At 48.2% G+C, this 26,727-nt stretch overlaps 1 protein-coding gene across 1 annotated transcript in view; it reads left to right on the forward strand.

The window, feature by feature from the left end:
• Window positions 1–5,230: 5,230 nt before the first annotated feature.
• AK7 (adenylate kinase 7) overlaps window positions 5,231–26,727 on the forward strand; it is a 50,738-nt gene continuing 29,241 nt past the window's right edge. Inside the window, exons 1-7 of the mRNA XM_080672418.1 lie at window positions 5,231–5,352; window positions 11,435–11,623; window positions 13,527–13,635; window positions 19,464–19,558; window positions 22,132–22,242; window positions 25,722–25,802; window positions 26,340–26,428. Of these exons, the coding sequence (XP_080528544.1) occupies window positions 5,251–5,352; window positions 11,435–11,623; window positions 13,527–13,635; window positions 19,464–19,558; window positions 22,132–22,242; window positions 25,722–25,802; window positions 26,340–26,428 (776 nt within the window). The 5' untranslated portion in view covers window positions 5,231–5,250. The remainder of the gene's footprint in view (window positions 5,353–11,434; window positions 11,624–13,526; window positions 13,636–19,463; window positions 19,559–22,131; window positions 22,243–25,721; window positions 25,803–26,339; window positions 26,429–26,727) is intronic.

Here is a 26,727-nt window from a genome sequence, read left to right on the forward strand (position 1 = left end):
ATAATAAAACATCCATTAGATTGTGAAACCTCAATTTTAACTAGATTGTTTAAAGCAATAACTTAAAGCCTTGATTACACTTCCAAAGGAAAAAGGAAAAAGGAAAAATAACTCTAAGTAATAAAAAAAAAAAATGAGAATGGGCAAATGATATAAATAACTCAGAAAAAAAAAAAAATACAGATGTCCACTAGTAACTACTTGAAAGATACTCAACTTGACCAGTAATTCAAGAAAGGTAAATAGGTTTGGCTATGTTGGGCCATTTCACCTAATCATTTAATAATTTATCTATATAACTAGAGGCCCGGTGTACCTCAGTCCCCTCCCCCCTACGGTGCACGAATGTCGTGCACCAGGCCTCTAGTATAGCATAAAAGCCTAAGTGACCATTACTGCGGAACAACCAGAACGACCAGTCACTATGATGCGCACTGACCACCAGGGGGCAGATGCTCAACACAGGAGCTGTCCCTGGTGGTAAGTGCGCTACCACAAGGGGAGCGCCACTCAGCCAGAAGCCGGGCTCACAGCTGGCGAGCGCAGCAGCGGTGGCAGGAGCCTCGCCTGCCTCCGCAGCAGCGCTAAGGAGCAGCGAGCTGAGCCGTAAAGAGCAGCAAGCAGGCAGGCGGACATCCCTCAAGGGGTCCCAGACTGTGAGCAGGCACAGGCTGGGCTGAGGGACCCCCCACCCCAACCCCCAGTGCACAAATTTCGTGCACCAGACCTCTAGTTTAAATATAATGATACCAGTAAGGATTTACTGAGAGGGCACTCTTACCTCTGTTGGAGGATATTCTGGCACAACCTTTCTGGCAAACATTAGTAGTAGAGCCTTTACAAAGTTTATAACTTCTGTTCTGGTGCTATCCTAGCCAGTTAGCATGGTGAGCGATTCCGAGGACATATACTGCAAGGGTGTTCATTTTCTCTAATGAACCATTGGAATGGCTCTAAAAGTGATTAAGTTATGCCACATTGATGGGAAAATGTACAGCCATTAAAAATCATCAGGCGGGGTAGGGTGGGGGGAGGATGACAATGGGGAAAATTAAACTACGTGAAAAAAAAATGAAACTAGCCCTAGCCAGTTTGGCTCAGTGGATAGAGCATCGGCCTGCAGACCAAAGGGCCCCAGGTTCGATTCTGGTCAAGGGCACATGCCCAGGCTGCAGACTTGATCCCCAGTGTGGAGCGTGCAGGAGGCAGCCAATCAATGATTCTCATCATTGATATTTCTATCTCTCCTCTCCCTTCTTCTCTGAAATCAATAAAAATATACTTTTTTAAAATGAAACTAACTTATTTTGGAAAACACTCATCTATGTGAACAGGAAAATGAAATAAAATATTCTACATGTTCAAAGTCCTCAGCAGGTGGTAACATAGGTAGTTTTCATTTTCTCTATACTTTTTCACATTTTCTACATTTGTTATATATACTAACTAGAGGCCTGATGCACAAAGATTCATGCAAGAATGGGCCTTCCTTCCCCTGGCTGCCGGCACCACCTTCACTCCAGCTGGAGCCGCCTTTCCACCTTCCCACGCTGCCCAGAGGCCCAGAGCGGCTGGGGCGGTGCGGAATGCCTGCGTCCCGCCCCCAGCCACTCAGCGCCTGTGTATGCAAATTAACCTTCCATCGTTGGTTAATTTGCATATTCACTTCTGATTGGCTGGTGGGCGTCACGAAGGTACGGTCAATTTGCATCTTTCTCTTTATTAGTGTGGATTGAAGGGGGAAGCGATAGATTTGGGGTTCAAGCTAGCTGAAGAACCTTTCTAGGAAAAGCACCAACCTGTGTTCAGTTGTGTGCCCTCCCAGGATCCTCATTCCCTGTGGTGACCCCGTTCCCATCTTTCTTTCCCCTGGGTCCAGAATCAATTGTTACACTTCCAACAGAGCGAATCCAACCAGTGTGTGTGGGATCATGGTCATAGCTCTTCCATCGCACGCTTCACCGTTCTCTCTCCAGTGTTCAAAAACAAAATGTGTTGATTGTCAAGGGAGAACAGGTTAGGACAGCCATGGGCAAACTACGGCCCACGGGCCGGATCCGGCCCGTTCGGCTGTTCTATCTGGCCCGCGGAGCCGAAAGAGCGGAGGGTTCTCTTGCTCTCCCCTCCGCTCCTTTACTTTGAATTTATATTAGTTCACACAAACACTCCATCCATGCTTTTGTTCCGGCCCTCCGGTCCAGTTTAAGAACCCATTGTGGCCCTCGAGTCAAAAAGTTTGCCCACCCCTAGGTTAGGATAACACTGAGAGTCTACATGACATGTTAACTTCGGAACTCTGCCTTCCACCCCTGGGTGATAACAGAGCTGAGACTTAGATGGAGGGACATGCGCAGCCCACCTGTGAGCAGTAGAATTGGGCAGAACATGTGTCTTCTGACTCCACAGCATAGCCCACAGTGTGCGTTAATAAAAGCAGCTCTGAACTCTGGTTATACGAGAGCTGATTTTAAAAGAGAGAAAGAATAACAATAAAAGATGTGTTCATTGGTATAACACCGTGGTCGGCAAACTGCGGCTCTGTTGATTAATGGATTTGCTGACCACCGACTTAGACTCTCGATTCCAATAATTACAGGCTGCTGTTGTTCCTTGTGATTAAGCCCCTACCAGTGGTGGGCAAACTCATTAGTCAACAGAGAGGCAAACCGTGGCTCGCGAGCCGCAGTTTGCCAACCACTAGTATAACAATTAATAGAACCTCCCAACCTACCGCATGTAAAATTCTCTGGAAGCAATCCCCTCAGAACTCTGGCACTAACACACTGACGCATTATCAGTAGTGTGAACTATGAGAAGGAAACGAAGGTGAGATATGTTAGAGTAGCATGACCAGTAGATAACTTTCCAAGTACTTACCTGTTAAATTTCATAGCAGTAGGGACAAACCAAAAATCTGGAAATGAGGCATCTAGGGAGTTCTAGAATATTTGATCTAACAAGCCATTTGAAAGGACGGTGGAAAATATTCCATCGAGTTTTGCACTGGTCGTGCATGAATATTTTTATATTTAAGTTGACAGCATTTTATGATAATCCTTTAGAAAGAATGTTACTATGAGTAATCTTTTCCAAAATTGAGTGCAAAATGTCAAAGTGTTCATTATTTTATCAAAACAGAAGCTTGAATGAAACATATAAACAAGAAACGTAGGTAAGGACCCAAAAAAAGGAATGAAAAGCTCCCATTTGGAGCAGTGAGCCTTAGGCTTACAGAACAAAAGCCATTGCACCTTTGGAGACGGTTTCAGAAAATGCTTTCATGCATGTCTTATTTAATCCTAACAGTCCTATAGGCTGGTGGTTTCACCCCTGTTTTACAGCCAATTTCACAGTTTGGGAAAGGCTAAGAGATGGGTCCCAGGCTCCAGCGAAAGGCTGCAGAGCTGTAACTCAGCCAAATATGAGTGCCTGACAGCCCAGAGCCTCCCAGTTTTCTGGCGCTCCCCGGCCACCTGCATTTTTTGAGGCAAGCAGTATTTTTTTTAAAAAAATAAAAATTGCTGCGTGTGTTAAGTATTTACTAGTGCATTTAGCAAGTCAATATTTAAAGCACAAAAATATTCCAATAGAATCAGGCTATTCCAAGATAACAGATGGCAAGATGTAGTAGTCCTAAGTGGAATGTCATCTCTTCACTTGTCAGTTGATGTCGGCAACTGCATGTGCATTCTTATTTGGAAAGATCAAAACCTAAATTCCAGCCCTTAGTGAATGTGGGCGATTGGGTCCCCAGTCCTTGGCCTCCGGCTGCCTCCACCCCACCCTCTTTCCGAGCTGTTAGGAAGTGACCACTAGGCCAGCGGAGCCCCACGGACCAAGCAGGGTGGGGGGGGGGGCACCCATGCTGTCGTTCGCGTGTCCAGAACCTGAAACTCAAGGGCAACGCTCTTCGTTACAGTTGAGGATTATGCCAATTCCTCCTGGTCAGACCATTTTATATTAACTCCAACATTTCAGGGAAGGCCTAGGCCAGCTGTGGGCAAACTACGGCCCTAGGGCCGGATCCGGCCCGTTCGGCTGTTCTATCCGGCCCGCAGAGCCGAAAGAGCGGAGGGTTCTCTTGCTCTCCCCTCCGCTCCTTCACCAGCAGCAGTGTTAACATGGCAACGTCGGGAAACACGGCTGCAGCTCCTTCTTCTGAGTGGGTAGATTTATATCCGCTCATTCAGTAGAAGGAACAACCTCTCCATCTTCCAGAGGCTCCTTGTAATGCCCGCGGACGCGTCCCCCCACATCACCCTGGGAATGCGGAGACACGTTATCGTGGTGATGTAGGGAGACACGCCCCTGGAGAGCACAGTGTCAGAGCATTAGCTAAAAAGGAGACCAACAACACTGTTCCCACTGAAGTTGATGTTTTAAAGACCAAAAACCTTTCAACCCAGTCTACATTGCCATCTACATCTACGTCCCGGGCATAATTTGGAAGTTGCACTAAAGAAAATGTTTAATTTACTGTTTATACATTTTGTTCTTTTCTATTTGTTTTAGTTTTAAATTATTTTATTATATTTAAGTTTAATTTGAAAGGCTTTTGTACCTTTCCTTTGTTAGGCAATTTTATTTTGCCTTTGCCATCTTCAATATAAGGTATGTTATTGTGCTATGATTCCTCCATTTTTTGAAGTTTCAAATTATAATAATTAGTGTTTACATTCTTCTTGTTAAAATGTTTGAAATGAATAAAACTATTGAAATAAAAAAAAAGACCGTACCCTTTTATGTAATGATGTTTACTTTGAATTTATATTAGTTCACACAAACACTCCATCCATGCTTTTGTTCTGGCCCTCCGGTCCAGTTTAAGAACCCATTGTGGCCCTCGAGGCAAAAAGTTTGCCCACCCCTGGCCTAGGCGGTGCCTTAACCTTCCCATCAGGTTAATTTTCGTCCTCCTCGTCCTCCCTGCCAAGTGGACACTGGGGCGTGTGTCGGAAAGAAAGAGAAGAAAAGGAACAGAGGTGGCGTCCTGCCCCAGGGCACACGGGGTGAAGCAGGGCTGAGGGGGACCCGGGCTGCAGGCACAGCGCGGAGAGCTGGCTCCCGAGGCGGGGCAGAGCCCAGCGAGCGCGTGGACCCAGTGGCCCCGCCCACCCATGGACGCCCCGCCCAGCGCCATAGGCCCCGCCCCCGGAGAGCGGCTGGGGCCCAGCGGTCCGGAGGCCTTGACCTCGCCGCCTTGGCAACCAAAGGGACGCTTTCCCCTTCGCTACCAGAGCGGCTCCCGCCATGGCTGAAGAAGAGGAAATGGGCCGGACAGAGAAGGTTATCCGGGTCCAGAGGGTGTTTATAAACCTGCTGGACTCCTACAGCAGCGGGAACATTGGGAAGGTGAGCGGCGGCGGGACCCTGGCCCCAACTCCATCCCACGGGCCCCGGTCCCGAACCCTGAGAGGTCCTGTGCCACGGGCTTGCTGTCCGGGCCCCTCCTAACAGAGGGTCCCTCTTCCTGGGCACAGCCAGTACCCCCAGGACCCCAGACCGAATCCAGGCTAGACCGCCACCATACCTGGAAGTCCTCTTCCCCATCCCCACCCCCCGAGATGGCGGGTCCAGCCCTGGGTCCTCCCCAGTTAATGAGGGGAAACTGAGGCTCAGCAGAAGGAAGGGACCTGCCCAAGATCACACAGTGAGTTGGAGGCAGAACCTGGAAATAGAACCCAGGTCTTTGACCCCTTAACTGGGTTCTGTTTCCACTCCACCACCGCACCTGAAGCTAGCAGCTGATAAGAATATAAATCCAGCCAAAACCGGTTTGGCTCAGTGGATAGAGCGTCGGCCTGCGGACTGAAAGGTCCCAGGTTCAATTCCGGTCAAGGGCATGTAACTTGGTTGCAGGCACATCCCCAGTAGGGGGTGTGCAGGAGGCAGCTGATTGATATTTCTCTCTCATCGATGTTTCTGACTACCTATCACCCTTCCTTCCTCTCTGTAAAAAATCAATAAAATACATTTAAAAATATATATATATAAATCCAATGAGTCACGAAGACGGGGGCATGAAGTACACAGCATAGGGATTACAGTAAAAAAAAAATATTGCAGCCGAAACCAGTTTGGCTCAGTGGATAGAGCGTCAGCCTGCGGACTGAAAGGTCCCAGGTTCGATTCTGGTCAAGGGCATGTACCTTGGTTGCGTGCACATCCCCAGTAGGAGGTGTGCAGGAGGCAGCTGATCGATGTGTCTCTCTCATCGATATTTCTAACTCTCTATCCCTCTCCCTTCCTCTCTGTAAAATATCAATAAAATATATATTTTTTAAAAAAATAATAAAACACATTTAAAAAAAAATATTGCAATACTATGGATGGTGCCAGGTGGGTACAGGAAATGTCAGGGGAACACTTTGCAAAGTATATATTTTGTCTAACCCCTATGCTGTGCACATGAAGCGAATACAAACTAATACTGAATGTAAACTGTAATTTAAAAAATTCGTCCAATGGTTATATCACCCGCCAAGTATTTTCCATTCAGCCATCCTTCAACCTACGGTTTGAGCGTCGGTTGTGTGCTAGGCGCTGTTTGGGGTCCGGAGTCCCTCTAAGCTTTTTCACCCTTTTCCATCGTTCACCGCTGGAAAACGAAGACATTCAGAAAGAATTCAGAAGTGCTCAGCCATACAAAGAAAGCCATGACTGTGTCATTTCCCTGAGGAGGGCTTGGTGATTTCCTAAGACTGGTAGCAAATGATCACAAACCGGGTGGCTAAAACCATGGAACTTCTTCTGTCCCAGTTCGGAAGTCCAGAAGTGGAAACTCAGCGTCAGCGGGGTTGGCTCCTCCTGGGGGCCGGGGGAGGGTCTGTCCCAGGCTTCTCTCTCAGCTCCTGGGACTGCCCCGGTCCTGGCCATCCGTTGGCTTATAGGATGGTCACTCTGAACTCTGCCTCCATCTTTACACTGTCTTCCCCGCTTAGTGTCTCTGTGCCCAAAGTTCTCTTCTGATTAGGACACCAGTCACTGGGTTAGAGCCCACCCTAACCTGGCATAAGTTCATTTAACCTGATTACATCTGCAAAGACCCTATTTCCGACTACGGTCAGATTCACCCGATCTGGTGGACAGGAATTTGTGGGGGAGGGGACACTGGCCAACCCGGTACATCATCTAAAGTTGATCAGTCAAAAATATATAGACTTAGGTATTTAATTTATATGTAAAAATAGTATCTCTTTTTTAAAAATATATTTTATTGATTTTTTGCAAGAGGAAGGGAGAGGGATAGAGAGTTAGAAACATCGATGAGAGAGAAACATCGATTCAGCTGCCTCCTGCACACTCCCCACTGGGGATGTGCCCGCAACCAAAATACATGCCCTTGACCAGGATCGAACCTGGGACCCTTCAGTCCGCAGGCCGACGCTCTATCCACTGAGCCAAACCGGTTAGGGCAAGAAATAGTATCTCTTATACAGCACATCATTACCTATGATATACAATATATGTGATATTATATGTATTTATATAATAGATATTTCCTAGAAGAGACTGAAATCACATGACCAGAAAAGGGGGGAAAGAAGGAACAAGGACAAACAAAACTAAAAAGAAACACAATAACCAAATATTTTAAAATATATATCTTTTTTTTATTGCTTTCAGAGAGGAAGGGAGAAGGAAAGAGAGATAGAAACAACAATGATGAGAGGGAATCATTGATCGGCTGCCTCCTGCACGCCCCCTACTGGGGATCGAGCCACAACCCAGGCATGTGCCCTTGGCTGGAGTCGAACCTGGGACCCTTCAGTCTGCAGGCCGTCGCTCTATCCACTGAGCCGAATCAGCTAGGGCTAACCCAATTTTTTTTTTTAAGAAAAGAAGGATTAAAAAGACAGATGTAGTATGTACTTTTGTGTGTCTTTCCTAAAAATAGATAAAGATATAGAAAAGATAGATTGATTGATAGATTGATAGATATTCCATACACAGAAAATGTCTCAAAGGATACACAAGCAACTTAACTGGTATCACCGCTTCGGAGGGGAGTCACTCACGCTCACCTACACAATGGCAGGCAACAGAGACCTCACAATGAATAAGACCAAAAAAAGGTTGTTGCCCTCATGGGCCCTGCGTCTCCAAGAAGACAGATGATCACTAATATTTAGAATAAACCAAGTATTTCAATGCATGATAAACACTCTGCAGGCCAGAGGACCTCACACGTTGAGCGGTGGGCGAGAGCAGCAGCTTCACACAGAGTTGCACGAAGGGGCCCTTGAATCGGGCCCGGGGTGAGGAGCAAGCCCCCAGGAACTAGTTCTCAGAGGTCATGACCGGGGCCAAGGCCCTGAGGTGGGCGTCAGGTTGGCCTTCTCAGAGGACAGAGAGGCCCGGGGTGGGCAGTGGCCCGCAGCAGCTCCAGCGTTGATTCCTTGGTGCAGCTGACAGTGCCCAGGGCCCACGAGACTTCGGGGCCCACAAAAATGTTTCCATTTCTTTGAAAATCAGAAGGAAGCAACTGAAATTTGAGGGTCAAAGATTCTGTTTGTCTTTATAGCAACACACATGTAAAGTCTAATTTTTCATGTTTTTTTGTTTGTTTGTTTATTTGTTTGTTTGTTTCAAAGTCCTTCAGCTCAGAAGTAGCAGAGTTAAAATTCAACCCCAGGTCTTTTCTGAATCCACAGCCTGAGCTCTTTTTTTTTTTTTTAATATATTTTATTGATTTTTTACAAAGAAGGGAGAGGGATAGAGAGTTAGAAACATCGATGAGAGAGAAACATCGATCAGCTGTCTCCTGCACACCCACTACTGGGGATGTGCCCGCAACCAAGGTACATGCCCTTGACCGGAATCGAACCCAGGACCCTTTAGTCCGCAGGCTGACGCTCTATCCACTGAGCCAAACCGGTCAGGGCTCTTTTTCTTTTTTTTTCTTTTTTTAATATAGTATTTTTTTATTGATTTCAGAGAGGAAGGAAGAGAGAGAGAGAGAGAGAGATAGAAACATCAATGAGGAGAGAGAATCATTGATCCGCTGCCTCCTGCACGCTCCCTACTGGGGACCGAGTCCGCAACCCAGGCATGTGCCCTTGGCCGGAATCGAACCTGGGACTCTTCAGTCCGCAGGCCGACGCTCTATCCACTGAGCCAAACTGGCTAGGGCTTGATGTTTTTTTATGGAGGAAAGGGCCATGAAATGTGGCCCTGCTCAGCAACTAAACAGTGCCTCACACAGTCTCAGCACCCCACCGATATTTGTTGCGTAAATCAACGAAGGAGAGCCAAGCACGAAGGCCCAGATGGTGCGGGTGAGGCGCTCGGTTTATATTCTCATCCCATGGAGGCCACTGGAGTCTTTAAAAAGGGAGGCGACGTGATGGAGACGAGAAGGGGGAGAGAATGTAACTTTTTACTTTATCTCGTTTTGATCGCTGATTATTTTTGAACAGTGTATCTGCAGAATAAAACTTTTAGTTTGCAGAGGTATCTTTTCAAAAGCTTATCAATAACAGAATTTTCTGGCTTTTCCTTAACTAACCAGGACCTCTCTTGCTCCAATGCCAAGTAATTGCTGTTGTCTGTACTATTAACCTGAAACCGAAAAGCTGAAGTAAAAGGCAACAAGCGTCTATGTGAGACCCAAAGAGAGTAGCTGTTCAGGAGTCACAGATTCAGGGAGAAGCCCAGGTAGTGTTCTGATTAGGAGGGGTGAAGGCAAAGGGATTTTATGAGAAAAGGAAGGGAAGTAATTGCATGAGTAGAAGGAAGGAATTTCAGTTGGGGTTACAAAGTCAAGGAAAGGCCCAGCTAGTCTACATCAGTGGTGGAGCATTGACCTATGAGCCAGGAGGTCAGGGTTCAATTCCCGGTCAGGGCACACGCCCAAGTTGCGGGCTCGATCCCCAGTGTGAGGCGTGCAGGAGGCAGCCAATCAATGATTCTCTCTCATCATTGATGTTTCTATCTCTCTCTCCCTCTCCCTTTTTCTCTAAAATCAATAAAATATATAAAAAAAATATATATATATATATACTGGAGGTCCGGTGCACGAGATTCGTGCACTGGGGGTGGGGGAGGATCCCTCAGCCTGGTCTGTACCCTCTTGCAGTCCGGGACCCCTCGGGGGATGTCCCCCTGCCAGCTTAGGCCCGATCCCCCTGGGAATTGTGCCTAAGCTGGCAGTCAGACATCCCTCTCTCAGTCCAGGGCTCTCACAATCCAGGACCCCTCGCTCCTTACCACCTACCTGCAGCAGAGGCGGGAGAGGCTCCCACCGCCACTGCGCTCGCCAGCCATGAGCCCGGCTTCTGGCTGAGCAGTGCTCCCCCTGTGGGAGTGCACTGACCACCAGGGGGGCAGCTCCTGTGTTGAGTGTCTGCCCCCTGGTGGTCAGTGCGCATCATAGCGACCGACCGGTTGTTCTGCCATTCGGTTGATTTGCGTATTATGCTTTTATTATATAGGATTTTTTAAAGTAAAGGAAAGAGCTTCTAGACATGCAAATAAGCGAAGTTATTCTTTAGCCATACATGGTGATGCTCATTCTAAAGAATGTACTAGTATTTCAGCCCTGGCTGGTTTGGCTCGGTGGATAGAGTGTTGGCCTGCGGACTGAAGGGTCCTGAGTTCGATTCCAGTCAAGGGTACATGCCCAGGTTGCCGGGCTCAATCCTCAGTGGGGGGAGGGGGGAGGATGTGTAGGAGGCAGCCGATCAATGATTCTCTCTCATCATTGACATTTCTGTTTCTCTCTTCCTCTCCCTTCTCCTCTGAAATCAATAAAAATATTTTTTAAATGTATTTCATTTTCATGTGTGGCACCTCTAGCAACCCTAACTAAAGTCAGGTTCTTAGAATCATCATTCATTGACTGTCCTTACACCAAGGCGTTCTTAGTATTGGGGAAATCGCTCTTGTCTTACAGTTTCTTTCTTTTTTTTTTTTTTTTAAATAAATCTTTATTGTTCAGATTATTACAGGTGTTCCTCTTTTTTTCCCCCTAGCTCCCCTCCACCTGATTCCCCACCCCACCCCATGCCCTTACCCCCCGCCACTGTCTTCATCCATAGGTGTAAGCTTTTTGTCCAGTCTCTTCCCGCACCCCTCACACCCCCTCCCCCCTGAGAATTGTCAGTCCACTCCCTTTCTATGTCCCTGATTCTATTATATTCACCAGTCCATTCTGTTCTTCAGATTTTTTATTCACTTGATTTTTAGATTCACTTGTTGGTAGGTATGTATTTGATGTCATTTTGTTGTTCATAATTTTTATCTTTACCTTTTTCTTCTTCTTCCTCTTCTTAAAGAACACCCTTCAGCATTTCATGTAATCCTGGTTTGGTGGTGATGAACTCCTTTAGCTTTTGCTTGTCTGTGAAGCTCTTTATCTGACCTTCAACTCTGAATGATAGCTTTGCTGGGTAGAGTAGTCTTGGTTGTAGGTTCTTGCTGTTTTGTCTTACAGTTTCTATCGAACTGTGTGGTCGGGGCTTCACTTGAAGAAATGACAGAAGAAGAAGAGGAGGATGATGAGAGTAAGTCAGCTATGCCCGATGCCTCCTCCTCCAAACTGAAGGAGGGCACGTTCCAGATCGTGGGCACGCTTTCCACATCCGGAAAACCCTCGCCCGACTTTGCCCTGGAGACGTACTCCGTAAGTCCTGGTGGTGTCTGCTGAGAGCAGACAAAGGGAAGCGTCACCTACCCCCGAAACCCCCCTTACAACGTGTCCTTGCTCTGCTTCTCATTCCCCACCTTCTGCACATGTGTGGGGCCTGGGAAGGTGAGGGGCAAGGTGGGGACTGGTCTTTGTCCTTTAAAGGAAATTAACCACCATTGTTGAGACTTTAAAGAATTTAAATGAGCCCTAGCCAATTTGGCTCAGTGGATAGAGCATCAGCCTGTGGACTGAAGGGTCCTGGGTTCGATTCCAGCCAAAGGCACATGCCTGGGTTGTGGGCTCAATCCCCAGTGGGGCGCGTGCAGGAGGCAGCCAATCCATGATCCTCTCTCATCATTGGTTTCTATCTCTCTCTTCCTCTCCCTTCCTCTCTGAAATCAATAAAAATATATTTAAAAAAAATAAGAAGTTAAATTAGATATTCTTGGAAGTATGAGCCTCATTTGGATTTTCAGACTCCTCAAATTCTCTCTATAGACTGTATTTAAAATGTACTCTGCCCTGCATGACCCCAACACAACCCTGGGCCATGGTGGGCGCTACCTGTGAAGGGAAATCTCCTTTGGAATAACGTGCCATTATATTGCTGTCTTGTTGGGAAACACCGTTGCCCCCACGTGGCAAATGCAAGTGCTGGTTTGGAAATGCATGGTCCTTGTGGTTGTCTTCATACCCACTCTGGGTATTGCTCTGCTCGGAAATGCGCTATGTGTGGGCAGCCACACAGCGAGGAATAACAAGTTACAACATGATGATCACCCTGGCCCGTGTGGCTCAGTTGGTTGAGCATCGTCCTCTGCACTGAAAGGTAACTGGTTCGATTCCCGGTCAAGACACATGCCCAGGATGCAGGTTCGGTCCCCAGTGTGTATGGAAGGCAACTGATCTTTCTCACATCAGTCTCTCTCTCTCTCTCTCTCTCTCTTTCTTCTTCTTCTTCTTCTTCTTCTTCTTCTTCTTCTTCTTCTTCTTCTTCTTCTTCTTCTTCTCCTCCTCCTCCTCCTCCTCCTCCTCCTCCTCCTCCTCACTCTCCTCCTCCTCCTCCTCCTCCTTCTCCTTCTCCTTCTCCTCCTCCTTCTCCTTCTCCTTCTCCTTCTCCTTCTCCTTCTCCTTCTCCTTCTCCTTCTTCTTCTTCTTCTTCTTCCTCCTCCTCCTCCTCCTCCTCTTCTTCTTCTGCTTCTGCTTCTGCTTCTTCTGCTTCTTCTTCCTCCTCCTCCTCCTCCTCCCCTTCTTCTTCTTCTTCTCCTCCTCCTCATCCTCCTTCTCCCTTCCTCTCTTTCTAAAAATCAATAAAAACATGTTAAAAAAAACACACACGATGATCACCCCAGTTACTTTTGTCTAATCTAAGAACTTTATTTTTCTAACCATTAAAAGTTTCTGTATTTTTAAAATATTCCCAACAGTCAACTGTAATAAGATACCTTACATCTAGAAGGAGAACAGATTGGTCCCATCTCGAGGATGCTGAAACCGTCCCCATACATCACTCCTCAGCACTTCTGAGTGACTCAATATTACAGTCGCTCAAATAATCTTGCAGAGAGTTGGAGTGAGTTCTGAATGCCTCCCCCCGTTGTTTCCCCCAGTGTGTGCTAATTCTTCCCTTCTGAATTGGGGTGTAAGCAGCATACCTAAGATCATTCTGCAGCTTTTTAATCATCTGTTCCCAGCTATTTCCGTAAGCGCCTTTGTTATTTGAAAACCACCCACAGAAGAGAGCCAACATTTCATCTGAAAAGGAATCCTTCTTCTGCAAATGTTTTCTGTGGGATTCTTCCGCGCTGGATACCTCACTGGGAAAGTGTCATTCCGTCGAAATATCAGGGCTCCTTTGTCAGCTTCTTGAACAAATGACTGCCGGTTCTCTTCCCAGGACATTTCCCGAGAAGAACTTCTCATGCGCCTGCTGGAGTGCGATGTCATTATTTACAACATCACTGAGAACCCGAAGCAGGCGGAGGAGGCCCTCTGGGCAGTGTCCGGTCAGTGAGGGGGCCCTTTTCTCTCTGGGGACACCGCTTTGGTGTCATTCACTTAAGAGGATTCATCAAATTAGGACCGTTAGCTGAAACCAGTTTGGCTCAGTGGATAGAGCGTCGGCCTGCGGACTGAAGGGTCCCGGGTTCGGGTCCGGTCAGGGGCATGTACCTTGGTTGCGGGCACATCCCCAGTGGGAGGTGTGCAGGAGGCAGCTGATCGATGTTTCTCTCTCATCGATGTTTCTAACTCTCTATCCCTCTCCCTTCCTCTCTGTAAAATATCAATAAAAAATATATATATTAAAAAAAAAAAACAACTTCTTAAAAAAAAAAAAATTAGGACCGTTAGAAGAAGCGAGACCAGGGATTGAGCCTGCAACCTTGGCCTATCGGGACGACACTCTAACCAACTGAGCTACGCAACCAGGGCTGGGGTTCTTAACTTTGAGGTGTTTACTGGCCTAACTGTGGGTTTGCTGATGTAGGCTGCGAAGGCATCGGAACCACCTCCGTCTAATGGGCCTCCGTGTTTAATTACATTAACAAAATACCCTATCCAAGAGAACAGAGTATTCTTAATCATTAAAAGAAAGGAAACATTAACTTCCAAAATGTGACCTGGATTCATTCTGCAGGCACTGCTTGAGGAGGTGCGGCTGCCTGTATTGGGCAGATACAAAACAAGTAAGAAAAAGACTGTACCCACCAGGCACTAAAGAGAGCTGAGGGACACACGAGAAACGTTACCAAGGGAGAGAGAACGGCACATTCACGCACATTCACCAGAAAGGTACCACGGGAGGTGACATTGAGAGGAGAGGAATTATTTCTAACTGGGAGCATTCGATTCAGGCCAGCAACTGTCCCCTGATGGCAAGAGGTAGGGGGGGCTGCGGGGAATGCTTGTAGCTTTTTTTTTTTAAATACATTTTATTGATTTTTTACAGAGAGGAAGGGAGAGGGATAGAGAGTTAGAAACATCGATGAGAGAGAAACATCGACCAGCTGCCTCCTGCACACCCCCTACTGGGGATATGCCTGCAACCAAGGTACATGCCCCTGACCGGAATCGAACCCAGGACCTCTCAGTCCACAGGCCGACGCTCTATCCACTGAGCCAAACCGGTCAGGGCGAATGCTTGCAGCTCTTAAAACGCTTTGGGAAAGTGATGAACTCTAGGGGCCTCCACTCTAAAAGGACGAGGTGCTGTTTAGCAATTTGGTGCTTTGTAATTGATCTCCTCATTACGTCAGGGGCAAAGGAGAAAGCAGATCAGCTTATCTAAATCATTGTTCTAGACTGGGACAGCCAGAAAGACACAGAACACCTTACTTTCCAATGCTTTTTGCACCGCATTATCTTTGCTTTAGACTGTTTAGATCAGCGGTCAGCAAACGCTTTCTGTGAAGGGCCAGGTAGTAAACATTGTTGGCTTTTTCGAGCCAACTACTCTGCCATCACAGCCAGAACATAGTATAAACGATATGTCAATGAGTGGTCTGGTTCCAAATAAGTTTTATTTTATTTTTTAATGTTTTTATTGAGTTCAGAGAGGAAGGGAGAGGGAGAGAGAGAGAGAAACATCAATGATGAGAGAGAACCATTGATCAGCTTCCTCCTGCACGCCCCCCACTGGGGATCAAGCTCACACTCCGGGGCATATGCCCCTGCCCCCTGCACTGCTACTGGGAATCGAAGGGGACCTTCTAGTTCAGCCGTGGGCAAACTACGGCCCGCGGGCCGGATCCGTCCCATTCGGCTGTTCTCTCCAGCCCGCGGAGCCGAAAGAGCGGAGGGTTCTCTTGCTCTCCCCTCCGCTCCTTTACTTTGAATTTATATTAGTTCACACAAACACTCCATCCATGCTTTTGTTCCGGCCCTCCGGTCCAGTTTAAGAACCCATTGTGGCCCTCGAGTCAAAAAGTTTGCCCACCCCTGTTCTAGTTCATAGGTCGATGCTCAAACACTGAGCCATGCCAGTTGGGCAATAACATTTTGTTTTAAAAGCAGGCAGCACTTTTGCCAACCCCTGATAATATCGGCAGCAAAGCCACACGTTGGCTTAAATGAAAGAAATGGAGAAGAGCCTCAGGAATGAGTCTACCTATTCGGGGAAATCATGATGAAAAAGTATGGGATTCCTCGGGAGCTTAGAATGATTGATTTCCCTCCCCTTTGTAACTATGGGCCTAAATTTCATTCAATAAGATACAAATCAAAAATGTGAACATTGCGCCATCTTCTAGGAACAGAGCTCTTCGGAAGCCCGCTGTGGGCATGTTGTCCCTCGGCAGATACGTACAGATGATGGATAATGGCACCTTCTGAAATAATGGCACCGCCTACAGTGGCAATCAGAGATAATGTTTGTTGAATTCTTATTTTGTGCCAGGCTTTGGAAATTGATTTTTCCATGTAATGAATCCTTGCAGTTTCCTTAAATTTTTTAATTTTTTTCCCCCCCGAAGTTATACCAGGACGTGGTTTGAAAGTTAAAAAAGCACAGTCCTGCCAAAACCGGTTTGGCTCAGTGGATAGAGCATCAGCCTGCGGACTGAAAGGTCCCAGGTTCGATTCCGGTCAAGGGCATGTAACTTGGTTGCGGGCACATCCCCGGTGGGAGGTGTGCAAGAGGCAGCTGATCGATGTTTCTCTCTCATCGATGTTTCTGACTCTCTATCCCTCTTCCTTCCTCTCTGTAAAAAATCAATAAAATATATTTAAAAAAAAAAAAAAAAAGCACAGTCCTGGCCTGGTAGCTCAGTCGGTTGGAGCATCACCCTGATATGCCGGGGGTGCGGGTTCCAAGCCGGGTCAGGGCACCTACAAGGATCAGCCAACGAGTGCATATGTGGGTGGAGCGACAAATCAAGGTTTCTCTCTCTCCTTTCCTTTCTCTCTCTAAAATCAATAAATAATCTTTTAAAATAAGAGGGAAATTAAAAGGCGCAGGAGGGCTTAGCATAAAAAGCAGCATTTCCCTGCATTTTCTTCCCATCCCATCCCTACTCCCTAAAAGGAACCTCATTTAACCGCCGTGTTCCTTTTAAGACATAAAAATGCCTGCACTGATGTCCTTTGATTGTGAATTTCAGACACCGACCACTGACTTCCTGCTGTGACGGGTAACCTTTGACCCCTCAATAGGGCTCCCCCACCAGTGCCCCTCAAGGGAATGTAATTGGTTCTTAAACTTGGATCGCCGCATTTTCTTTCATGGGTGTTCAAGTGCAGCATATGATTTACGGATCCCTTCTTCATTCTGATAAGGAGCTTTATATAAATAAGAAAATATCACCTCTCTGTTGGGTAGAAAGGTGGTGACAGTATTTCCTCATTTTTGAGATATAGAGTGATTGTGTCTGCAAGGAAGTATAGTTAGAGGCCCTTGGTCTGCCTTCAGGCTCACCTGGGGGCAGGGGGTAGGTGGGGCTGTGGAGAAGGGGGGGTGGGTGTGGGGGTGGGACTTCGTTGGTTTACCTGAGGCACATTCTAAGATTTGTTTCATTTTGGTTTTGCAATGGATAATGTTCTTCTTAATGTTTTTTTAAATTACTAGAGGCCAGGTGCACAAATTCGTGCATGGGTGGGGTCCCTCGACCTGGCCGGTGATCGAGGCCTATTGGGGGACCGACTGGCAGGGAGGAGGGACTACAGGAGGTTGGCCAGCGAGGGGGGGGGGCAGGTAGGGGCTGTGGGAAGTTGGCCTGCCAGTCCCCCCACCCCCCAATCGGGGTCCGGGGGGAGGGACTGCGGGAGGTTGTCCGGCTGGCTCCCCAATCGGGGATGACCAGGGGAGCTGGTGGGGGGGCGCGGGTGCGGGAGGTTGGCTGTGGGAGTGCACTGACCACCAGGGGGCAGCTCCTGCATTGAGCGTCTGCCCCCATTGTGGTCAGTGTGCATCACAGCGATTGGTCCACTGGGCGTTCCGGTTGTTCCAGTCGTTCGATCCTAATGGTCACTTAGGCTTTTATATAGAGAGATGTGAACATTTTAATATAAAAGAATTATCCTGCCTTGCCTTTCAGATACTATCAAAGGAAGGGAAAGGACAGAGGAGAAAGGAAGACAGTGTTAGAAATGAGAGAAAACATTAGCGCGTGTGGGTGAAATGCGCTTGTCCACAGCGAACAAGCAGATCATTTTGACCCATTAAGATGATAAATCCAGGTGACAGCCCAGTTAGAGCAGCTCTGAGGTGCCGGCATCCACAAAGTAGGCCAGACGAAACCACCAGAGAGAGAGGCTGAGGGAGCCAACGGAAGAGGCCGTCTTTGTTAATAGAATCAAGACAGGAGCTGAAATTAACACCCGAGTGGGATTAACGTGCGGATGTGGTGCTCTTAGGTTTAATCCCGGGATACTTTCTCATTCTGTCGGAATCCACCCATTTAGTGGATTCAGGATATCGGCAGCTCCTTGTTTTGCTTGTTGTTTAAGGAATCAGCTCGTGAGACTACACCGTGACTAACTGTGTCACTAAGGTCCTCTGACAATTTAACCAGCCTTCACTTTAGATTCTTTTTCTGGGATTTTACACGCCATCAAAGATATTTTAGTGGAATGGCACGTGCAAGGTATCCAAGGAGAGTCGGTGCTCAGATGTGCAGGGAGCCCCCCTGGAGAGTGGCAAACCCTTTGGAAATCAAATGCTCCCCCTCCGCCCACCGTGTCCTAAATCCCCATCCTGCACCCCCCAAACCTCCCCAAGGCCCCAGGGCATGGCGCTCTCCCCCACCCAGGGGGGTGGGAAGGGGTCACACCCCAAATTACTTCCTTCCACAAGGGCTTAGGCTACATTGGGCTGCTCTGTGTGAGTTCCCAAGAGGGCCTTCCCTTCTGCTTTGGGCTGCCCACAGCCCCCCATCCCCAACCTTGCTGGGGCCTCCTGATCCTTCCCCTCACAGCTGGGCCGACACAGGGGTCCTCAAACTTTTTAAACAGGGGGCCAGTTCACTGTCCCTCAGACCGTTGGAGGGCCGGACTATTGTTTAAAAAAACAAACTATGGCCGAAACCGGTTTGGCTCATTGGATAGAGCGTCGGCCTGCGGACTGAAGGGTCCTGGGTTCGATTCCGGTCAAGGGCATGTACCTTGGTTGCGGGCACATCCCCAGTGGGGGGTGTGCAGGAGGCAGCTGATCGATGTTTCTCTCTCATCGATGTTTCTAGCTCTCTATCCCTCTCCCTCCCTCTCTGTAAAATATCAATAAAATATATATTTAAAAAAAATTTAAAAACAAAAACAAACTATGAACAAATTCCTATGCGCACTGCGGGCCTGGGACGCGTCGGCTGCTAAGCAGGACAGGCAGCGGCACCCGGCGGGCTGGATACATGTCCTCGGCGGGCCGCATGTGGCCCGCGGGCCGTAGTTTGAGGACGCCTGGAGAGAGAGAACACAGGCCTTGCAGCCAGGCGCCCTTCCTCCCATGTTCTGGGCCCACGGGACCTCCGTTCCCTTCCCTGCAGAGCAGAGGTCAGGGCGGTACCTATTTCATATGGTGAGAGTTCCATAAAGCCCATGATGCGTGCCCATCCACGTCCACCATGACTGTCTCCATCACTGGTCCTCCTAGCAGGTGAAGGCACACATCTGCCGGCTCAGGGAGGGAGGGAGTGCAGGTTCTCAGCTGGGCGCAGAGGAGGTCAGGGGGCTGGAGGGACAACGCCCGGGATGGGACACACAGCCAAGCTTCGGAGGGGACGCCACTCTGGCGTGAAGGTAGGAAAAGGAGCAGCTTCCCGTCCCGATAACAGTACACACGGCTTGGCAAGTGCACACGTTGTTCTGCGTGGATCCGAGTAACGCTGGCTTTTTGGCCCCACAGCACTGAATGAGGAAGTCAGCCACTTTGAGAAGCGAAAGGTGTTTATTTTAGTTTCCACGGTGATGACCTGGGCGCGATCCAAGCCCCTGGACCCTGTAAGTAGTCTGTCTCCGTCTTCCATCGCTTCCGTTCTCCTCCGAGTGGGCTTCTCCCCTCCTTTGGGTCCTGATCAGCTCCCAGGCTGACCTCCTAGTGCCTCGTTCAGTCCCCTTCCCCCTTGGACAGATCCCGTCTCAGAGCTGCAGTGCGTCCCCTTCCCCCTTTGGCCAGATCCCGTCTCAGAGCTGCAGTGCGTCCCCTTCCCCCTTGTCCAGATCCCGTCTCAGAGCTGCAGTGCGTCCCCTTCCCCCTTGTCCAGATCCCGTCTCAGAGCTGCAGTGCGCTGTTGGTCCAGGTCTGAGGTCACAGGCCTGACTTGGAACCAGTCCCTGTGGCCAGGGGAATGCAGAGCTCCGATTGGTCACACCTGGGATCACATACCCACCTCTGGAGCGATGATCAGCCCCGTAAACTAGGTGGGCTGAGGGTGGAGAAGAGGCGGGGCCTTGGCACTGGTGTTAGCGCCTGCATCCTGGCGCCCCCCATCCTCTCCCTGCGGTTTTAATTTGCATTTCCTTCATGGCTCACGATTATTTTAAGTCCACGATGATTGCGGTGTCATTTACACGCCGTGAAATTGGCCCTCTTTATTGTGTAGGTCTAATGCAAGCACATACAGCTGTGTAGCCACACAATCAGCTACAGGACATTTCCCTCATCTCCTAAGATTCCCGACCTCACACCACACGGCTCTCGGGCCGTGCAACTGGTACTGTTGTAGTGTAACCCCCATCTTACAAAGGACGCCTCAAAAAAAGGTCGAATTATGGAGTCATTTATTAAAAGCCGGCGGCATATGAGGGAGCAAAAGCGCTCCAGACCTCGCAGCCCCGAACAGCTTGCCACATCTGGCTTATATTGGCAGAATATCACAAAGGTATCGATTACATCGTTGGGCCTGGAATGAGGAACCTGTTTCGCAAAAAAGCATTTTTACAGAAGAGCAACTTAGTTATCTAAAGTATCTACGAATCACTGAATCAACAGAAACGCATTATCTGGGACCACCTGGACAATTTAGAATAATTGTGCTGTCCAGATTCCGGGACCACCGAGTCAGCCGAAACTCAGTTATCTGTAGCTACTGAGACAATTTAGGATCACTATCTGTCCTGGGTCCCAGAGGAATGTGCTTTGATGACCAGTGAGATCACAATCAATGGAATATTCAAACCACCATCAATGGAGTTTTCAATCATACATAAGTTCAGAAAATCAAAATAACTTTTAAGTGAGTACAGAACCCAAAACAGCAAGGTTAAAATATTAAACAGCAATTTTTACCCAAGTATGGTTGCTACCATACTTCAGTACCTGCCATCACCTCCTCCAACCGGTCTCCAAGGAACAGCCTAAGTGGCCTTGTTCCGGACTCAAACCACGTGATAGTCCTGCTAAAAGCCCTTATGGCCTTCCAACGCCCTTAGAATGAATCTGAAGTCCTCCACGCGGCCCACAAGCCCCGATAACCCGGCTGCCCCCCACCGCATCCCCTCCCAGTTCCCAGCTTGGCTCCAATCCTTTGGGGCCTTCTTCCCATTTTTCAGACCTGCCAACAACTGTGCTACCTCGGGGCCTTGTTCCCTCTGCCCCTCGGATTAATTTCACGTGAGCCTTGTACGCAGACACTGTGGACCAGTCCTTTAACGTAGACCAACTGGGTGTGCGTGCAAGGCTTCTCACCAAACACTACATTTTATTTATTATTATTCTTTTACAAAGGAGGGAGAATCTCCTTTTATTTTTTAATTCTTTATTGTTTAAAGTATTACATAAGTCTCCTTTACCCACACTCCCCCCCAATGACCTCTCCCCGGCCATCCCCACCCCCCAGCACTGAACACTATGTTTTAAAATCCTACTTCAAGTGGGGCCTCTAAATCTGATGGGTCTGGCCCTAACCTGTTTGGCTCCGTGGATAGAGCATCAGCCTACAGACTGAAGGGTCCCAGGTTCGATTCCGGTCAAGGGCATGTACCTTGGTTGAGGGCACATCCCCAGTAGGGGGTGTGCAGGAGGCAGCTGATCAATGTTTCTCTCTCATCTATATTTCTAACTCTCCATCACTCTCCCTTCCTCTCTGTAAAAAAATCAATAAAATATATTTTAAAAAAATAAAAAATAAAAAATCTGATGGGTCTGGGGGAAATCACTCTGAAATAAATAACCTAGAAATTGAAAAGAATTCAGCCCTAGCCGGTTTGGCTGAGTGGATAGAGCGTTGGCCCTCAGACTGAAGGGCCGAGGGTTTGATTCCGGTCAAGGGCACGTACCTCGGTTGCAGGCTCAATCCCAGGCCCGGTCGGGGCAGGGGCAACCAATCAGGGCAGAGGCAACCAATCAATCGCTTTCCCTCTCTCACATTGATGTTTCTCTCTCTGTCTGTCTCTCCCCCTCTCGTCCACTCTCTAAAAATCAATGGAAAAATATCCTCACGTGAGGATTAACAAAAAAATAAATGAATGAGAAGCAGTTTTTAGAATACTTTATTTGGGCTTAAAGGAACAGTCAAGCTACCAGGTTTCCCGTGGCTCTAACACATCGAGTTTGGCCCTGTTTTCTCTCATAGGAAGATTCTGAGATTCCATTTACTGAGGAGGATTATCGAAGAAGAAAGCACCATCCGAATTTTCTGGACCATATAAATGCTGAAAAAATGGTTCTCAAATTTGGAAAAAATGTAAGTCTAAAGTAGTAGAGTATTTTGGGTAAGAAAAGTTATGGATTTTTTACACATTTCAGGCCACATTTTTTTTTTTTAAAAAATGTTTTTATTGATTTCAGAGAGAGGAAGGGAGAGGGAGAGAGGGATAGAAACATCAATGATGAGAGAGAATCATTGATCAGCTGCCTCCTGCACGCCCCACACTGGCAATCGAGCCTGCAACCCAGGCATGTGCCCTGACCGGGAATTGAACTGTGACCTCCTGGTCCATAGGTCGATGCTAAACCACTGAGCCACACCAGTTGGGCAAGGATAGTTTTTTGGGGGCAGCGTGCAATGGGCATGGCCAGGACTGGCCCGAGTGCTTTTTATACATCATCTCAACTCGTTCAACATCTGTGTTCCGTCTCCTCGTCCTTACACCCACAGATCTCTGAGCTTCAGGATCACCCCAAGATGCACCGTCCTGACCCAGGTTCTGGTCCAGCCCACTAAGTTGGAAACTTGTATCGGGTCCCCATAAAAGACAAGCTCCTACCCATCAAGGAGTCTGTAGGTCCAAAGGGTTGCTTAGCCCAGAAGAAGCAAATAACTCAGAGTTGGATCGGGGAGGGGAGGGAATCTCATTTCCCCTTTTCCAGAATCTCTCTCGTTTGTTTCTGACAAGTCTGGAACGTGCATATTAACCTCGTGTTACAAATAAGGAGACAGGCTTCCAGGGGGCGAGGAACTTGCTCCGGGTCACGTAGGCAGGGTTGACTGAGCACCATTCTGAGCCCTGCCTGGCCTGGTCTGAGCCGCTCCTCACAGCAGCAGAATTGTCAGCATGTGACATTGACCCCATTTCACAGATGTGGGCGCCGGGTAGGCGGGGTCCAGTGCCGGAGCTGTGATTCAAATCTAGATCCATCGGCCGGCGGGTTGGGTTGGGTTTGGTTTCTGACTCCAGAGCTCCGTCATTCAAGAAAGTTGATCTGCACACATCCGGCACCCCCCCCCCCCCGCCCCCGTTGCCAGGACATCCGCAGAGCTGAGAAGGCCATGTCTACAGGAACAGGAGCGTTATTGGCCCTCTGTGGCAGCAGCATTGATCATATATATATAAATGAAATTATTTTATTTCTCTTCCAGTTTATCGAGATAGATGACAGGAGTGTCCTTGCTGTTGAATACGTACTCTAACAGCTAAAATGGCAGGCTCGCCCTAACCGGTTTGGCTCACTGGCTAGAGCGTCGGCCTGCGGACTGAGGGGTCCCGGGTTCGATTCCAGTCAAGGGCATGTACCTTGGTTGCGGGCACATCCCCAGTGGGGGGTGTGCAGGAGGCAGCTGATCGATGTCTCTCTCTCATCGATGTTTCTAACTCTCTATCCCTCTCCCTTCCTCTCTGTGAAAAATCAATAAAATATATATTTTTAAAAATTATTTTAAAAAAATTAAAAAAATAAAATGGCAGGCTCGTCCGTGGTTGCCAGGAACTGTGCTGTTTTACTTAGGGTACCTCGTGCCTTCCTCCTGTATCTCACATGTAACCCTCAAAATTCTGCGAGCTAAGTGCTCTTATCCCCATCCTCGCTGAGCTTATGTAGGACTTAACTAGAGCCCCAAACCCCTAAAGATTCCATCCACTGGGTTTTCCCCGGTAGCCGAAGACCTGCCCAAGTGGTATATAATAATAGCTCTAAGGTGACACCTAGTGGTATTAGGGGATATTACATTAGGAACTTTGTGCCCAAGTTCAAGTTCTGTCCTACTATTTATTTTATTATTATTATTTTTTTTTACTTTGGCAATTCAAACACTGTGGGCGTAAAATACCTGAAGGAAACCACATGGGATTAGAATTTGTAGCCACTTTCCTACCCATTAACGTATAACCGTAGCCGAATTATTAAACTTTGGGGGTTAAAATAAATAAAATAAAGGGGTGAGATAAGACGGGCTAAATTTCTTCCAGTTCCAAATCCTATAACTGTAGTATTTTGCTAAACATTGGACATTCCCGCCTAATAGAAAATCCATGATTTTTATTTTTTTTTATTTATGTGATTCACTAATTGAAGGGTCCTGGGTTCGATTCTGGTCAAGGGTATGTATATACCTCGGTTGCAGGCTCAATCCCCAGCCCCAGTCCAGGCATGTGCGAGAGGCAACGAATGGATGTGTGTCTCTCACATCGATGTTTCTCTCTCTTTGTCTCTCCCCCTTTCCTTCCACTCTCTCTAAAAATCAACAGGAAAATATCCTCATGTGAGGATTAACAACAACAAAATCTCTTATTCTTCTACGCAAATCTCAGCCAATTCTTTTTCTCGAGATAGCGTAAGGGCTCTGCCCCCAGCACTCAGAGGGGAAAGGGACGTCTCAACTTCCCCCTAACAGTCATCACCCCTAAAGACTCCCTGTAAAGGCCTTAGCTGTCTTCCGGAAGTGCTACATAAATGGCTCGAGTACAGGGTGAATCAGGCAGAGCCAAGACGCACGGTGGTCCGTGTGGAATGGGAACTCACGCTGAGAATACACCTTACAGCGGTCTGATTGGCAAGACTGTTCGTGCTGTACTCTCCGCCTCACCTGCTGCCGTGCGGTCCCCACCCCTCCCTCAGCTGGTGTTCCCTCCCTGACACTTTAAAGGACGGGCAGTGGGGTGGGGTTTGCCTTTGCCTCTATAGAGTGCCCAGCGTCTCCCCCACCGGCAGTGCTTTGTTATGTTAATGTCCTGGCTCTTGATTGGCTCTGGGATCTGGATTAAGCAGGTAATTTAAATTTGAAAGACAGCCGAAACCGGTTTGGCTCAGTGGATAGAGCTGCAGACTGAAGGGTCCCAGGTTCGATTCCGGTCAAGGGCACGTACCTTGGTTGCGGGCACATCCCCAGTAGGAGGTGTGCAGGAGGCAGCTGATCAATGTTTCTAACTCTCTATCCCTCTCCCTTCCTCTCTGTAAAAAATCAATAAAATATATTTTTAAAAAAAAATTTGAAAGACAAACCCTTGAGAAGTACAAGGCCTTCAGAATTCCTTCCAAAACCTTGGCTGGATTTGACATGCTTTTTTGTTTTTTCCCCTCTTACATAGGGTGGATTTTTAAAAATTGATTTTTAGAGTAAGGGAAGGAAGAGGAGGGGGGGGGAGAGAGAGAGAGAGAGAGGAGAAGAGAGGAACCTCGATGTGAGAGAGAAACATCAATCAGTGGCCTCCCGAATGCGCCCCAACCAGGGATTGAACCCACATCCGGGGTATGTGCCCCGATGGGGAATCGAACAAGCAACCTTTTGGTGCATTGGACGACGCCCAACCAACAGGGCCACATCAGCCAGGGCCCATTATCCCCTCTGGAGGACGCGATTTCTATCTTCAACAAAACTTCCGTAGCCTCCAGGAGGTCATGACATGAGCCTTTCCTGAAGTACTCATTTTTAACCACAGAAACAGTCCGGTTCAACGGGATTGATAACATCACACTTCGCTTTTTCCCCTGCATTTTGCCTCCTAGATGAAGAAATTCGCCACTTACGTAGTTGCCACCGGACTTCAGTATGGAGTGGAAGGAGGCATCTTACATTTCTTTTTCAAGGTATGCCTTTGCCATGACTACGAGGATTTTAAAAATTCTGCGGGAAGGTGGCAGCATCTGGAGGTCTTTCTGATTGCTTCCGGGCGTGGCTGTGCCAGTCCAGCAGCAGAGAGCCCGGGGAAATAAGGGTGTCCACCAGAGCCCCTGCTTTTCTTTCCCATTTGGCCCTTGGAGTCACCACTCTCAGGACAGTATAGAGTGAAGCGGATCTCCTTCCATTCAAAGGCATGGTGCCCGGGCAGGCATTTCTCTGCACGCAGGCCACACGCGGTTGGCTGTTAAAGACAGCTGATGGGATGGCGGGTGTTTTGAAAAGTATTTCAGCTCTGCAGTTGCACTTTATTTCTCTTAAATGGCATTTGATCAATCCCATTGGAACCGATCGACCAAACCTGTCCCTGAGGCTTCCTCTGAGGACCACGGCAGCAGGCAGGCAGTCCCTCGGGGCCTCTGGCTACAGTGTGTGTGTGTGAGCTGCAATCGCCGCGTCACACCGTGTGCCGGGGAAAATACGCTGTGTGCTTGTCTTCCTTCCAGTTGGCTTGGTTGGGCGAGGTCCCGGCATTGCCTGTTTATGGAGATGGAACCAATGTAATTCCAGCAATTCACGTGCTTGACCTAGCCGGGTGAGTATTCGCCTCCCGGAGACACCCCTGCCCTCGAATTCACGGACCAAGGTGTTGGTTTATGCAGCCGTGGGCAAACTACAGCCCGCGGGCCAGATCCGGCCCGTTCGGCTGTTCTATCTGGCCCGCGGAGCCGAAAGAGCGGAGGGTTCTCTTGCTCTCCCCTCCGCTCCTTTACTTTGAATTTATATTAGTTCACACAAACACTCCATCCATGCTTTTGTTCCGGCCCTCCGGTCCAGTTTAAGAACCCATTGTGGCCCTCGAGTCAAAAAGTTTGCCCACCCCGGGTTTATGAG

The sequence above is a fragment of the Plecotus auritus genome (genome assembly GCF_963455305.1).
Source record: "Plecotus auritus genome assembly, chromosome: 1".
Lineage (NCBI taxonomy): Eukaryota > Metazoa > Chordata > Mammalia > Chiroptera > Vespertilionidae > Plecotus > Plecotus auritus.